General features: G+C 36.4%; 1 protein-coding gene across 1 annotated transcript in view; it reads right to left on the reverse strand.

Annotated features, from left to right (window-relative positions):
* The window catches only part of PIGU (phosphatidylinositol glycan anchor biosynthesis class U), a 591,944-nt gene that overhangs the window by 97,529 nt on the left and 478,046 nt on the right, over nt 1–16,369 (reverse strand). The window contains exon 10 of the mRNA XM_044090281.1: nt 8,814–8,938. Within this exon, the coding sequence (XP_043946216.1) occupies nt 8,814–8,938 (125 nt within the window). The remainder of the gene's footprint in view (nt 1–8,813; nt 8,939–16,369) is intronic.

Here is a 16,369-nt window from a genome sequence, read left to right on the forward strand (position 1 = left end):
TGGGGATGTGGATAATTTGATCCAAGGTGTTGGAATTTATGAATTCCAGAAAATGTTGAGCAAAAGAGTTGGTACATGAGTAGTTTTCCCAGTTAATGGTGGGGTAGTTGAAATCACCCATTATTAGCGTGTTGGGTTGTACCCTAATATCTTCCAGTGTATCAAGAAATGAGGAGTGGGAATCCTGGGGCATGGTGGGGGATCTGTAGCAAGTTACAATTTGGACTGCGGTCTTGCCCAGAGATAGTTGCACTTGGATAATTTCGGATGCATTATGCTGAGCAACTAGCCTGGAGGTGTGGATATCCTTAATGAATATGGACACGCCTCCACCTTTAGTGTTTCGGTCCAGGTTAGGTGGCCGAAAGGTGTGGTATGAATTATAGCCTGGTAATGCAAGGGTGGTCTCTGAAGCCTTGAACCAGGTCTCTGTCACTGCACAGATGTCGATGTTCTCCATTTTAAGGAGTGCCTCGAGTGGATGCATTTTAAGGTTTAGACTTCTAGCACTGAGTAGCATTACCCTCAGATTTTGTTTGCTTGTACCTGTTAAGGTGGTGAATTTGTCATTTGAACCTTGCCTAAAAAAAGGCACTATAGGGGTGGCAAGAGCCTTAGCCAGTATCCGGAATCCCAAGGGCGACAGGTGCAGGCCATCTCTGGCAAAGCATCGTGGTCTGTCGGTTATGTCATCCCAGGCAGACAGATACTGGATCCCCTTAGAATGACAACAGAAGTTTAGGCAATTGTTGAAATCAATCATTTTGTCCTTGTACTGTCAGAGCAAGAGGTTCTCCCATTCGATTCTCGGCTTGGGTTGGGAGTGCCTTCTGTGTGGAAGTCTGCATGTCCTCCCCACGGTCGAGTGGGCATTTGAAAGACATGCATTGAATGGGTGTGCCTTCGTTGAAGGATTGGCGTCGGGCTGGCAACTCAACACCATAAAAAACAACTGCCAATCATTAGCGGACCGGAGTTCCGCTGTGGCAACCCCTAACCGGGAAAAGCCAAAAGACAAACAACAACTGTGGTATCATTCTGGGTGATGGCAGGATGCTACTCAGAGCTAGGGTCATACCTGCCTGGGCTACAAGATCGGAGAGCTCCTCCATGTCTCTTTTCATGTAGTCCAGGGAGGTATGTCTCAGGCCATTCACACCAACACGGACAATGACAGTCATATTTGTACTTGTTGTGGAGTGACATGAGTGCATGCGTTGTGTGGCGGATCCTGGCACGCGACAGGCAGCTGACAATAACTTTCTCCTTGTTTAGCCTGGTGAGTGGAACAGCAGTGTGCCTGACTACAGAGTCACCTATGACTAGAGTGTAGGCAATTCATGATCCAGGACTCCTTATCAGGAGATGTATCACCTGGGCATTCTTTGGAGTCTCTCTCTTCCTCTCTCTTAGTAGCAACCAATACAACAACGGAGGTCACAAGGAGTCCTTTGCTTCAGTGTGGCCTGTCTTTACAAGGCCCAAGAACTTTCAGGTTTTCTCAGTATTAGTTTCACATCAACTGTCTCTTTCCAGGACCACTGATAAAGTAGGTCCCTATTCTGTCAGGAGTAGAGCCAGCAAAGCTGTCAAGGGGATGGATCGAAGGCCTCTTGAAGGATCTCTTCCTTCGGTAATGCAGTGTGTTTAGCCTGGAATCTCCTCAGATGCATCATCTTTAGGATCTCCCCAAATTTGGGGTCTTCTGATGGAAACTTTCCCCTCTATCAATATTAGTGTTTCAAATGGGGGGACAATGAAAGTGAGTCTAAGTGTTTCCTCTTACATGTCTTCTTCTACAGAACACTTGGAGGAGACAATTTCCAAGATCTTCTTGGTCTCAAGAGGCCTTTCAATATCCGTGATGAGACAAAAATGAACAGCTCAAGTGCCACTCTGATTGCTGTGTGCTGGTGGGGCCACAATGGTAGGTGCCTGTTCTAGGCCTGAAAACTTTGAAGGTTTCCTTGAAACAAATTCTGTTGTCTCTGCAAAGCTGCTGGCACTGAAGGTGTTTGGGCCATAGTCTGAGCTGACACCAAGATCAATACTCTGACACCCATATGCTCCAGCCATGAGGACAATGTCAATCAACTGATTTTCAGCGCTGTGGAGTCGAATAACTGTACTGACAACATGAATGGCTCAGAAGGCACAGGGGTCGAGAGCATCAAAGCTGACAGCGTTTGGTCTAGTGATTCTCGGCATCAGTGGAATTGGTACCGATGTCACCAGTGCCAAAGGTTTCAACACCATGGAAAATAGACAGTAACAGCATGTGCTCCACAGGCAGCCCCAATACTCCTGATGCCAAAACAGGGCCAAGGTGGCAATAAAGCCTCAGATTGCCTTTAGAAAGGATATTATCATTGTCATTTTATCCTAGTCCATGAATACAAACTTGCTGCATAGACCTGAATGACCTAACTGAAAGGGTAGAATCAGGACTTGAGTGAGGTATTTGGTCAACCTCTGCTCTGAGGTGAAGATATCCGGTCTTTTCCTCAGAGCCAAGTCAAATCACCACGAGTGGTCAGGTCTGGCAGTTCCTGGTAAAGACATAGTTGACTCTACCAATGGTACCCTGAAGGTCCTGGTTTGGCAACAGAGGAAGATTACAACACTAGGAAATTTAGCTAGTGAAGAGACATCTGTACTATGATTCCTGCCTTCCTTAACTAACTTTATCTTTTTTTTTCCAGTTTTCTTATCTTCCTGAAGGATCTCGAACTAAAGAAAACTCTTCAGTATCAACTTATTACTTCTGTCTAGCAAGGTCTGCAAGCTAAACTTTTTACAGATACCACAGTCTGTTGTTAGATGTTACAAATGCAGATAAACCACAAACAAATTGTTTGGGTCCTGGGTGGAATTTTATGCACACATTTTTTGTGCTTAAAAAATTTGAGGTCTTATCCCCTGTGCATTGCAATGAACTATATAATTCAAACAAAACAGTTAGCAATATAAGCAAAAAAGTTAACAAGTCTGTATAACGTTATAAACAGCAGTCAAATTTTAAAAACAAAGTTCCTCTCACACAAATTTAACACTAATAACACTACTCAGTTACAATGTTCCCGAGTCTGTGAAACCAAATTATGTATGAAAACCAGAAAAACAGGTGACCAAGATAGTAAAGAAAATTAACAGTACTTTTGCTTTACACAGTGAGTTAACCATAAATTTCAAAGTAAACAGAAGAAAGGAAATGCCAAAAAAATGGGAAATCAGGGTAGAAGCAGCCTAGATGGGAACAAGAAGTGACAGAGATGAAAGTATAATTGTTACGCTTTGTCTATAAATTGTAAGAGGCTGAAGAACTATGCTAAATGAATTAACAAGTGAATTACATGTAGGAAAATCTGAAAAAGAGAGTTTGAAAACTGCTATTCACTTGAGCTGCAGAAGGTCAGTATTAGATCTGTAGACCAAGTTCACCAGTGCAATAAAGGAAGCAATGGTGGAGTATATCAGGGACAACTTAGGCAGTTACCCAGAGCTCACAGCTCACAGTTTCAGGGGGGCCATGGCCAGCAGTAATGATGTGAAACATGTCTTCTGCTTTGTCTGTGAGGGCACAGCCCAGGCAGATTTATTAAAGAGCTGTTAGAAGACTAGCACTCTGACTATGTTTTGGGTTCCCTCCATTCCTCAGAAGGGAGTGTCAGTACAATAAGAAATGAAATTCACTGACTGCCATTACACGATTCACTAGCCCACCTTGCCTTACCCACATTCAACAGATGAGAATCCCAACAAGGGGCTCAAGTGTCAACCAACACCAAAATGAGGAGATGCCAATGACAATTAAATTATACAAGTGAGTATAATAAGAACTGATTTCACATTTTACACTGTGAAGCTGCAGCTACTGTGCTAGATTCAGAATCCACTCTTGTCAGTCTTTTAAACTGTGTAGAGAAGGGGTGGTGACAGCAGCAGACAGGAGCTGAAGGACTTATTTATAAGGTTTTGCATGCCCTTCAAAGTCAGCATTATACTGAAGAAGGGAAGGAATTCTATCAGCAAAAGTCAGCAGCCGACTGGAAAGTGGAGTGAACTGATTAAACACAGGGCACACGAAAAGGCAGGGCACATTACAGCAGCAACAAGGAAATACGAGAAAGGCATTTTGCTGTACAGAGACTTTTTTCGTTTAGATGCCAGCTGCTAGCAAGGCAACTGGTTGTGTAAGGAAAAATGTGATCTGGTAAGATATCCAGTGTCGCTCAAATGTCCCTGATTTCCCTCACAGTTTTGCCCCGTCCCACATAAAACTTCTGATTCTCTGCTAAATCAGAGAGGATTCTAGTTAGTCAACGATGGCATGCATTGCAGTTTCATAACTCTTATTCTTCAGAAAATGCACACTGATGCAAAATCAGTTGTTCTGTTAAAAAGGACTATAATTGCTGGGTAAAGGGGTTTCTGTATATGAAAACAACAAACTGATGTGGTTTGAGCATCATTCTGATTTTGCAGAACTGCAGGACTAATGTGATTTTTGTGATACAAATTTGTATATATCTCTCCACTGATTATGATCTTCCAAAACATTTCTGATTTTGCTTCCTGGTTTTGTTCTGTCCCTTACAAATTTATTTAAATGTTCAGGAAAATCACTCAGGATTAATGTCAGGCAATAATGACAGCCATTAGCTTCACACTTTTTATGGTTTGGAAAATGCATGCCATTTCGTTAAAAAAGTAGTTCTACTTAATGGGTGCAGGGGCTGCCTTTATATAAAAAATCACTAACTGCTATTGTTTAATTATTACTCTCTTTTCCCAGGACTACTTTGATTTTTGTGAAGCAAGTCAATTCATACCTCTCAACTGTCCCTGATTTTGCAGAACATCCAATATTTTGCCTCATATTCTTGTTCTTTTCCACATTAAAGTTTTGATTTTGTAGTAAAACACTAATGATTATAGTCAGTTAATAATGCTCAAGACTATTTAAAATACACCCAAATTTTGCTTTATTAAACAATAATTTATTCACCGAACTATAAAGATACTTTAAAACAATCTGGTACTCATGTATATGTTTAAAATAATCAGGAAGGTGAATCCAAAAGAAGACAAGCATCTATGCATTGCCCCCCCCCCCAAAAAAAAAAAAAACTTTATTGGAGCCTAGGGGTTGAAAAGCAGGTGGTGCCCAATATACTCTTAATTAATCTGTCATTGATGGTAAGAGGGAAGGAAGTTCAGCTTACATGCAATTCAAGAGTTAGCAAAAGCAGACTCCTACGGCAACCAATCCAAGTAGTACAATGTACAGAGTGGACCAACTCAGGATACATTTCTGACAGCAGCAGGAATACCTGTTTTCTTGTAAACACATTGTAGGAAAGATGAAAAAGTATACAAAAATATACCCATGGATGAGGATATGAGATTTTTTCCCTAACATTTCATTAAAAGCTGGAAAAGAGGTATAGGTGGTGAAGACCTATGACAAATTAATATAAATTGCTCTGTTTAGGAGAAAAGATGCTTTAGCAGAAGTTATTTGCCCCAACCATTTCCAGACAATCACTATCTTTAAAATGACCTTCCCTTTCTTGGGTATCTGTAATCAGAATATCAGTTACTTTCCCTAAAAATTAAAAACTGAAGGGAGGTACTTTGTGCCGATTCAGAAGGGCACTGTTGATCAGAATCGGTGAACAGCTCAGGCTCACTGTAAACTTAACTCATAAAGAACCTGTTCTGCTGTGACTAAGTAGACACAGTATCAAAATGGTCTTATGACTAAGTTAGCTTGCAGTACCATCTTTTCCTGGAACAGATCCTGGACAATCATGAAATTAGAAAGACAGAAATATATCAAAAGGATGTATAATAGCTTATGAATAAAAGACTTAATCAATGGAGGTCTCAGCATTTATTATCTTTGTTTCTGCTATCCTTTTTCTTTTTGTTTTTTGTTTCTGCTAGAATTAGTTCATATGAACATGTCTTGGTTTTCTGTAAGACCTTAGATTTTACTTAGTCATTTTGGGAACTATTGATTTGGTAGATTTCCATATAAGCAGGACTTACTGGATGAAAACTATGAAAGTTAAAAATACATTTCCGAGAGATTTTACATTCTGACAACCTTTCAGATCAGAGAAAGATAATCCAACTAACTACAGCACCCAAAAACTGTGCTTCTAAAACATACCCCCAAACCCAGACTCCATTAGCAAAAGTTCAGAAGTTTGTATTATAATGAGTTCAGAATTTAAGATCATTCAGCAAGGAGAAGGCTATGAAGGTAAGAAACAAACTTTGCATAAATGGTATAGTATAAACTGTCAAACTGACAAGATTATTTCAAGTTAATCAAACTTGCACTGCAAACTTTATAAAATGATCTCATCTACTGAAAATAGACATAGTTATTCAGCTGCTCAACAGTGAACCACAGGAATATCTGTTATGTAACTGCTGTCTGATAGGTAAAACATATAAAGCACCTTGTACTTCTCCATTCGTAAGTATGAATTCTAGTCAATGCTTAAAGAGTAAACATGGAATCTTCTGTGACAAACAAAATTATTAGCAAGACTTTGTTCAAATTTTAACTTAGAGGGAAGGGAAGATGGCAAGAACTTATTTGGACTGCAGGTTAGAGATTGCCTTCCCTATCAAGGATTGATATCAGAATATAGACAAAGAGAAAGGAATGGGGGTTACTAAATGAAAGACCAGCACTGGTAAAGTTATTAGAATAATCGAGAATAGAAGCTGCTGTTAAGAAAGGAATAATTAGTAGAGCATATAAAATATTGCATGATAACTATAAGAATCAATTAGAGGAGGTTAGGAAGGACTGGGAAGAGACATTAGCTAAGCACTTCGCAAAGGGATAATGGGGGATAAATGTTTGTCTCCCAAATATGCAACAAAATATAGAAGATTTAGGATTGTTGCTTGGAAATGTTTACATAGATATTTTTTATATCCCAAGTAAACTCCACAGGATTTTTTCCTCAGGTAGACAGCAAATGCTGGAGTTGTGATGAAGAAGAAAGTGGTAACTGAAAACATATTTTCTGGGAGTGTAATGAATTGGTGGAATTTAAAGATTCCCTGCAGACATCTCTATCTGAGATACTGGGTGAGCAAATTGGTGTAACTAGGGAAATAATTTTTCTGAGCTATGATACAGAATCAGAACTGCCTAGACAAAGTAAGGCCCTGCTGATTCTAATTATGGTGACTGCTAAAAAAAGCAATTACTAGAAAATGGAGATCAAAGTCTAAACCAGCTGTACTAGTAGTAGTGAATATAATAACAGAGATAAAACAACTGGACTTTGGATCTTTAGAAAAGGGTAGGAGCAAATTACACAGGAAAAAAATGGGAATTGTGGGAACAATACGTACAGGGGAGGAATGAGGTTTAACTCATTACAGTCAAGTGATGCCTCCAGGTGCTTCTGCAATTACATCCTACTTACACCTCAAGACGTCTAGTATTTCTTGTTCATATTTGCATTAATAATTCAAAAACCACGATACATGCAAAGTATTGAAAGATTTCATCTTACAGCTTACACATTTGCAAACACAACTGTATTAATATTTACCCTCTGAATAGTGCAGGTAAGGAGATATGAATTGTTGTTCATATAATATTCATTTATGTTCTCAAAAATTTCATGTTTTTCTATCTCGACAACCAAGTAGCACAGAGACAACTGTTTAGCCTCATATGAAAGCTTTCAACTGTATGTATAAAATGCTGATAACACTATGTGTGAAACTTAAATAGGTGCTGAGATATTGTAAACTATTTATAAAATATTAGAAACTTAACAATTACCATGTTTACTGTGACTTATAAAATCCTGTTTAAGACCTAGAACTTAATGAATACTACCATTATAAAATGGTTTGTGCTGGAAAATTTGAAATTTACACTTTTTATTAACCTCCGTGGTTCCAGATATATGAACATTTGTTTGAAATGTGAGGACCTAACTTTATTCCATTAAAAAGCTTTGGCTCCACCCACTGAAAGTTATAGTGCAAACTTCCGGAGCTCCACTGGAGGGAATGAGTTAAAAGAAGGCAAGATTTGAATGAGCTATGTAATGTTTGATTGACAATGACTGGGTAGACTATAAGTGATGTAGAATGTTTGCAACTATAATTATGTCAATATGGTTTGTGATGTAAAATGCTTGCAACTAAGATTACGTCAATATGGTTTGTTTTCATTTATATAAATGTTTGATTGCCTATGTCATACACTATAATTTAATAAAGATGTTTCTTGTTTAAAAAAAAAAAAAAAGAGTCAAGGTTTAGCAATCACATTATTCAGTACACAAAATACATGCAATTTTCACTGTTAAGGGCCACTACAGGTTTTACCTAGCATGAATGACCAAAACTGCCAAACTCAAGACTATGAAATCCCAAGACTCTGTAGTACCTATAAACTACTCTGAGATGTTAAGACCTGGAAATGGCACAGTTAATTATAGGAAGGAACTATGGGGTGAAGCCCCTTTTCCCATCTAGAAAATTTGGTGTATTTTTGTACCCCATTGTTTTGATCAAATCTTCATGAATAGTTAATATTTTTATATCTCTACATCTGTATCCACCTACTACATTTACTATCAGTGTAAACGTGTGCATGTCTGTGTGTGTTTGTACAGCCCCCCCCCCCCCCACACACACACACACAGATGGCTACAGGAACATATGCACATTTGCAAGAGATGCAAAGCAAGATGGCTATGCACCTTAAATGTTCTGAATAAAATAATAACAGAAAAAAAGGAAACAACATTTGTACTTACAACGGTAAAGGTGACTCCACATAGGAAGAAATGCCATGTACAATGCTACATCACCCACCGTTGGGTAGGACTTAAAAATAGATATTATTGCAAGCTGAACAAACATCAGGAACATCGGATGCTGTCTAAAAAGGAAAAAATATATACTTTAGAAACAACTAGATTCTGGACCATTTATGAACTATCAAGCTAGCTAAGAAATTCATAAGCATTAATATTCATACTGGCAGCATACTGGCTACTAACTCAAAAGCATTTCTAAAAAACAGTTTGACTATACTGAAACATTTAATTGAGAAAAATAAGGATTTACTTCAGTTTCTCAAACTGATTTTTCATGTCAGCTGTCTAACTGTACTGCTGAAAACAGTGCACTCAGTAAGAATACTAACTTTAACTGCACTAATTCTGGTTTGCCAGTTACACATCTCGTTGCAGTAAAGGCAGTGTACCTCCTTGCATTGTGGGTCTGCCAATGAGTTAAAGATAAAGGAAACAAAATGGACATATTTCTGGTACAAGAACAGTTGTTACAACACCTATTTCAAAAGTGTAGCTCAGACTTATTTACTTATCCTTTGTTTACTGGGTTAGTCCCACTAGGCCAGTAACCTGTTTTCTGGGGAGACCCTAGGTAGTATTTATACTAATAGGGAAAAGTTGTCCAGGGCATCAGGGAACTTCCCCTACTCTTTGCAGTAGTGGGAAGAGATTGGGTGTTACAAATCCTGACTTCCTGCTTCCTGTCCAGGAGCGGAGGCAGCCAGGTAGAACAGGGAGAAACATGGCTGCTGAGAGCCAAGGCAATTTGGAAGTTAAATGTGTTAAAAATGAAGAAAAATGGTAGAATTGCTACCAAAAATGTTTTCAGGCAATGTAGAAGCACAGAAAATGTCTGCTGATAGTGAGGAGATCAGAAAGGAGCTGGAGCTAAATGCAGTGGTGGAGACAGATACAGAGGAATTTCCAGAAAAACTGTTTGAAATAGCAGAAGTGGCAAAATGTGTTATTTCAACCCTCCAACCAACTAGAAGGCTTTCTGAATGAGTATCTGAATGAGCTAGTTAACCAAAGTTAGCCAGAAAGTGGAACGGTTATATCCTGGAGTAACATTATGGGAAAAAATAGAAGAGGTAGAAAAACAGAAGGAAAAAGAGCCAGATAGGGTTCCAGAAAAAAAGTCATATGTTCAAATGGAGGAAGAAGGAGCTACGGAGAAGACAGAGATGAAGAAAGTAAAGAAAAAGATGTTGTTCAGGTGAGCAGTAAAAAAGAAAAAAGCCTGTAGAGATATGAGGTATGAGACAATGTTATTGCACCTCTGGGAGTAAAAGCTGAAGCAGTAAGACCTTTCACTTTAATTAACAAAGAAACTTTTTGTGACTTGTTTTTTGAAACTGGCCAGGCTATGGAAAACTTTTTGGGGGCCTATGAAAAAAAAGAAAGTAGTCTTTCCATGGTCAGAATATGTTGTGTTAGCCTTTTTTGTTTTGTTTTTTTTTTTTTTACCTGAAAAAGAATCTTGATTCAGTTTAGAATTGAAGTGGGAGCAAAAGAACTAAGAGAGTACTTATTGACAATAAGTAAAGAAGTGGTGGACACTACTAAAATCTATGATGAAAGAGGATTATGGACTGGGGGTTGGGAATATGGAATAATTTTAAAAATGGAAAATGACAATGTGATGCACATATATAGTATTATTAATGTGCAGTGCATGACAACAGAAGTTTTGTGAGGTACAGAGGACAACAAAGACTTATTATTTCGGTGGAAAAAGTGATCATTTAATTAATGAATGTGACAAAAAGATGTTACTTATGTAGCCAGACAGGTCACAATGCAAAGAAATGTGAAGTGAACTGTAAGAAATGTGGTAATACAGGACATTTGTGGTTAGAATGTGAGGTAGAAATACAAGAAAATGAAAAAGAAAATGGAAATGAAAATTAAATTATACAAGAAAAAGCGTTAGAAAAGAATGCTATACAACAACACACAACACAACAAAAACACAGAAACAGTATTTAAATGTTAAGGGAAAGACAAAGATAAGGAAAAGAAAGAGACAGGTGGAATAAGTGAAGAATAGTCCGAGTGGTATACAGTAAAAGGCAAGAAAATTTCAATAGGAAAGAGAGTTAGGGAAAGAAAAAGAAAATGTAAAAATATAACGGCAAGAGAGAATAAGAAAGGTAAGGGATAAGAAGATTATTCTAATAACCGTTCTATAAAGCTGAAAATATTAGCTTTGAACATGAACAGTATGAATAATATTAAGAGAAGAGTTAGTATTTTACAATGGTGTGCTGCAGCAGATGCTCAAGTAATAGTGTTATAAGACATTAGAATGCAAACAGAAGAAGAAAGTGTACAAACAGAGAACTTTGGAATGGTACTGTTTTGAAATGTAGGCAAAGAAACATGTTCAGGTATATGTATACTATACCAAGAAAATATAAAAATATTAGATATTACAACAGTAGAACTGGGCCAAATAACAGTAGTAGATATAAGACGGAAAAAATATGTATATAGACTAATAGCTTTATATGCATATGTGACAAAAAAGAAAGAGAAACAGTGTTAAAAAGTATACCTAATTATGTCTATGTTAACATGCATATAATAATGACAAGTGACTTTAATTGTAATTTGAAAAAAAAAAAAAGAATAGTTGTGATGTTAAAATGGTTACTGAAATTATGAAAAGTGGAAAATTAAAAATATGGGAAAATTTTTAATTTAAATTTTTTATTTATTTAACATTTGTTTACCAGGAAAGTCCGATTTGGAACAAAGCCAATTTTCAGAGGAGACCTGGGGAGAAACGGTCCAGATGCATGTCTTTGTAATGTGGGTGGAAACCGGAGTACTTGGAGAAAACCCACACCAATGCAGGGAGGACATGCAGACTCCACACAGGTGGCATTCTAACAGAGAATCGAACCGGAGAACTTCTTGCTGTGAGGCAACAATGCTACTGCTGCACCACTGTGCTGTCCTAAATAATAAACACTGGACTTGCAAAACAAGTTAACACAGAAACTGATTATTTATTGATATCACAAGGCCTAAAAATTACACAAAAAAGAAACAAATATAATGGGTTCTCTGATCATGTGGCGATTTGGATAAGAATTCTTGAAAATGAGGAATACATTAAAATAGAAATAGGCATGAAAAGAGTAAACGAAAAAGAGTTAGATCCAGGAGAAAGAAATGACAGAATTATGGCAACAACATATCAGTATGAGAGATTTTTATAAAAATTGGACAATGTGGTGGCTTCAATTCAAAAAGAAATATGAAAAGTATTTTTAGAATGTATAGAAAAGAAAAGTAAAAAAGTAAAAAAAAAATAGAATACAAAATATTAAGTCAAAATATTTAAAGACTTGATAGAAAAAAACATTTTATGAAAAAGAATTATATAAAATCAGGATAAATAAGTTGTTATACAAGCAAAAATATTGGTTACAAGGAAAAAAGAAGTAGCAGCACCATACTTATGTAAGATAGTAAAAGAAGGAAAGATAGAGAATTTAAAAATAAAGGGAAACAATGAAAAAAAAACAAGACATATATGAAATAATTAAAGAACATGTATTAAATTTATACAGTAAACAAGAAGTTAATATAGAACAAATTTATAATGGTGAAAAATTAAATAACAAAGATAATGAATATTTAGAGAGAAAAATAAATATAAACAAGTTGAATGAGATCTTGAAATTCATTAATGTTAATGCAGCTACAGGTCTGGACAGAAATTAATACAGTATGTATAAAGAAATGTATAATTGGCAAAAATGGTGTTTATAAAAGTAAAGAATGAGTGGCTAGAAAGAGGAATTAAGTTTAGAGAAATCTTCACAGGAGTGATAAAAATTATATTAAAGAAAGGAGATAAAGATGAAATAAGAAACTGGAGACCAGTTACATTAAATAACACAGGTTATAACATTTTCATGAGAATAGTAACTAAAAGACTACAATGTAACAGAGAAAGATGATATGATCAGAATTTGTTTGGGAGAAAAGGAAAGGGGAGTCAAGACCTATTGTGGCTAATAAGGGAAGTAACTGATGATATTATTAATAAAAAAGTGGAAACAAAAATCATGATAGGTGATGTCAGTAAGGCATATGATAATATTCAGTATAAAGCATTATGGGGAATTTTACAAGCATACAACATAAGTGAAAAAATATTTCATGTAATTAAATCAATATATGAAAAGAATTGTGAAACTGAATGTAAACAGTTGGACTGGGGAAGATTTGAAAATAGTGTGTGGTATAAAACCAGGATGTCCAGCAAGCAGTATAATCTTTGCTATAATCAAGAACACAGTAGTGATAGAAATTAATAAAATGACAAGTAAGGGAGGATATAGAATAATGGAGGTGATACAATTAAGCAATAACTGATGATGTGGTGTGGTATATTGAAGATTTACCCATGGTTGGTGTGGTTTAATCACGAGGGCGAAGCCAACCGTGGGTAAATTTCAATATACCACAACCATGGAGTCGGTTATTGCTATTATACAATGACATTATTTAAGAAAAAAAAATACTTTTCTTAAATAATGTCTTTGTATAACGGCGCATTACTGTTCTTCCACTGGTTGTGGTACACTGCTTCCTTGTTTTGATGTATTAAGCATGTGTATGGGACTTGCGTCCCACGCATACCCAGTACATCAATGCTTTGAAACGGAAGCAACGGAGAAAAGAAAGTCTCCGTTTTTTTCTTTTTTTGTTTGTTAAAAAAAAGTTTTTAGCACTTTATACCAACAGAAAAAAGTCCGGGCGACCGGACCTTTCTCCGTTGGTATATTGTGGGATTTACAACGGACACGCTGGCTAATCAGCGTGCACGTTTTAGAATATTAATGGGGGATCATTGTATAATTACCAATAATGTATACTTACGCTGATGGTATTGTTGTAATAGCAAGAAATAAAAGACTGGATGGAAAAAATAAAGAAAAATTGAGAACATAGTTGAAGAAAATTAGTTTAAGCATAAATAAAGAGAAAAGCAAAGGATTTGGGTATGAAGGTATTATAGAAGGTGTGGAATATAATGAAAAGAGTACAGATATTTTAGGAATAGTATTTGGAAGGACAGAATACAGACACGAACAATGGGATAAAGTTGTTAAAGGAATCAAAGACATGATTACATTTTGGAAGACATATAAGTTTTCATAGGTTCATAGGTTCATACTAGGCTATCTGCCCGAGGGCATTTATAAGCCTAGCCCATAGTTTTGTGGCTTACGCCACCCCTTTAGTTTGGAGAAACTATGCCCATTATTTTGCTGTGCCTCTGTCGAGCAGTGACACTGAGGTAACCCCTGGGGTGTATCTGCGATCTCCCATCCATTGGTCAAGATTCCTCTTGAACAAGGCCAGCGAGGTGCTCTGCCTCACATAAACCGGGATTTTGTTCCACAGCATAGGGAGTCTTTGGGTGATGAATCTATCCCTCCAGCACGTCCTATTAATAACCGTGTCGAGGTTTAAGTCTCCTGCCCTTGTGGCTCTGAGGGATCTAGATTTTTTGAGATGAAGCATGTTCATCAAATCTGGGTTTGACATGGCCTTGTATGTCAGGCATAGGTCACCTCTGAGCAAGCGGTAAGCAACTGAATATAACTGGAGTTCTTTTCAGTCGGGCAGCATAAGACAGACAGACAAAAAGAAAACACGTTTAATAAACACCATACTAGTAGGTAAAACAGTTTATATTGCAAATGTTTATATGATGCCAATGAAATAAGAAAAATAAATTATGCATACAATTTGTTCATTTATTTGGGGGTCAACAGTGAACCCGGTTAAGAGAGGGAATTTTGTATATGAAAAAATGAACAAGGGATTGGGGCTGATAAATCCTATTGTGCATGCAGCCTCTAAGTATGTATAAAGTACTAAAAGCAATAATGAAAAATAATAAAAACCTATCTTTTCTATTTTTCCTCACCCCTTTAAAACTACCCCACGAACGACTATACTTTTCCAATAATATCTATTAACCGAATACTACCCCTCTAATGATCTTTTCCATTTCTTTTCAACCTATTTCAATTAAAAAAAAGGTATTTATATGTGTGTGTGTGTGTATGTGTGTGTGTGTGTGTGTGTGTATGTGTGTGTGTGTGTGTGTGTGTGTATGTGTGTGTATGGATGTATGTGTGTGTGTATATATGTGTGTGTGTGTGTGTGTGTGTGTGTATATATATATATATATATAATATATATATATATATATATATATATATATATTCTTTTGTAAATTACACTGCTAGTGTAACTTCTCACAATTGTGTTAATCTTTGTTCAGTATACTATATTGTACTGTGTAATTTCTTAGGTAATATCTTGTAAAATTCTGTGATGTAATCATAATGTGTTTGTGCAGCTTTTCTCTGTGGGCCTCTGCTGAAAATGGGGTCCTGACCCAGTCAGACTTTGCTGGTCAACAAATGTCAAATAATCAATAAATAAATAAAGATTTAACATAAACAACATTGTATTGCAAATATACAGAAATTTTGGAAGAAATGTAAATGAAAAAAGAAGTAAAAGTTTTATTAATAAAGAAATAGGTTCATATAGGTTCATACTAGGCTATCTGCCCTAGGGCATTTATAAGCCTAGCCAGAGTGTGTTTGGCTTTCGTCACCCATTTTAAATTAATTTTGCTATGCCCTTTTTCGAGGTTAATATACTGTGCCTCTGTCTAACAGTGACACAGAAGTGAAAGAAAGTGAAATGAAATAATTTTACAGTAAAATTGTATTATGGAAATTAAAAAAATAATGTGATAGAAAAGAATGGCATGTTAACCTTATGACATCCATTTTATTTAGTGGATCCATGGAAAGAGAGATAGATAAAAAGAAAGCAATAATGATGAGATACAGAAATTATAAAAGAATTAAAAAATGCATTGATTTTTTGTGGAGGTTGTCCATAGGAAAATTACCAGTGGGGGAAATATGCCAAACAAGAGAAAAGTATCCCTATTAATTATTCGAACGTTTTAAAGTTCGAATGTCATATGGTCGACACCATATGATCAAACTTAAAAAAAAGTTCAAAGGTGAAAAGCAACGGCTCCGTACGGCGCAGAATGGGAAAATTTCCTTTTTCTGCACTGAAGTACGATCTCAGAGTTGGCATATTTAAGTAGGGGGGTGTGGGGGGTGCAGGGGGGCTTGCTCCCCTGCTCAGAGCATTGACTTTTTTTTTTAATTTTGTGTTATATTTTTGATATTTCAAACTTCGCTCATATGTTGTAGAACATATGAGGTACGAAGTTTTGACACTTTGAATATAATAATATAGACCCAGAGAAAACAGGATAGAATATGCAATAAATGTAAAGAATTGGAAACTACAGACCATTTTTTTTATGTGAGAGAATTCAAAAACTATGAAAAGAAGTATGCAAACATGGTTTGATTAAAAGTTATTTAAATTTTGAAATGTTAAACATGGACATAAGAGTATGGGGTTTTATGGGACAAGATCCCAGA

Source organism: Protopterus annectens, chromosome 12.part0, assembly GCF_019279795.1.
Source record: "Protopterus annectens isolate FY-2018-M chromosome 12.part0, PAN1.0, whole genome shotgun sequence".
Lineage (NCBI taxonomy): Eukaryota > Metazoa > Chordata > Ceratodontiformes > Protopteridae > Protopterus > Protopterus annectens.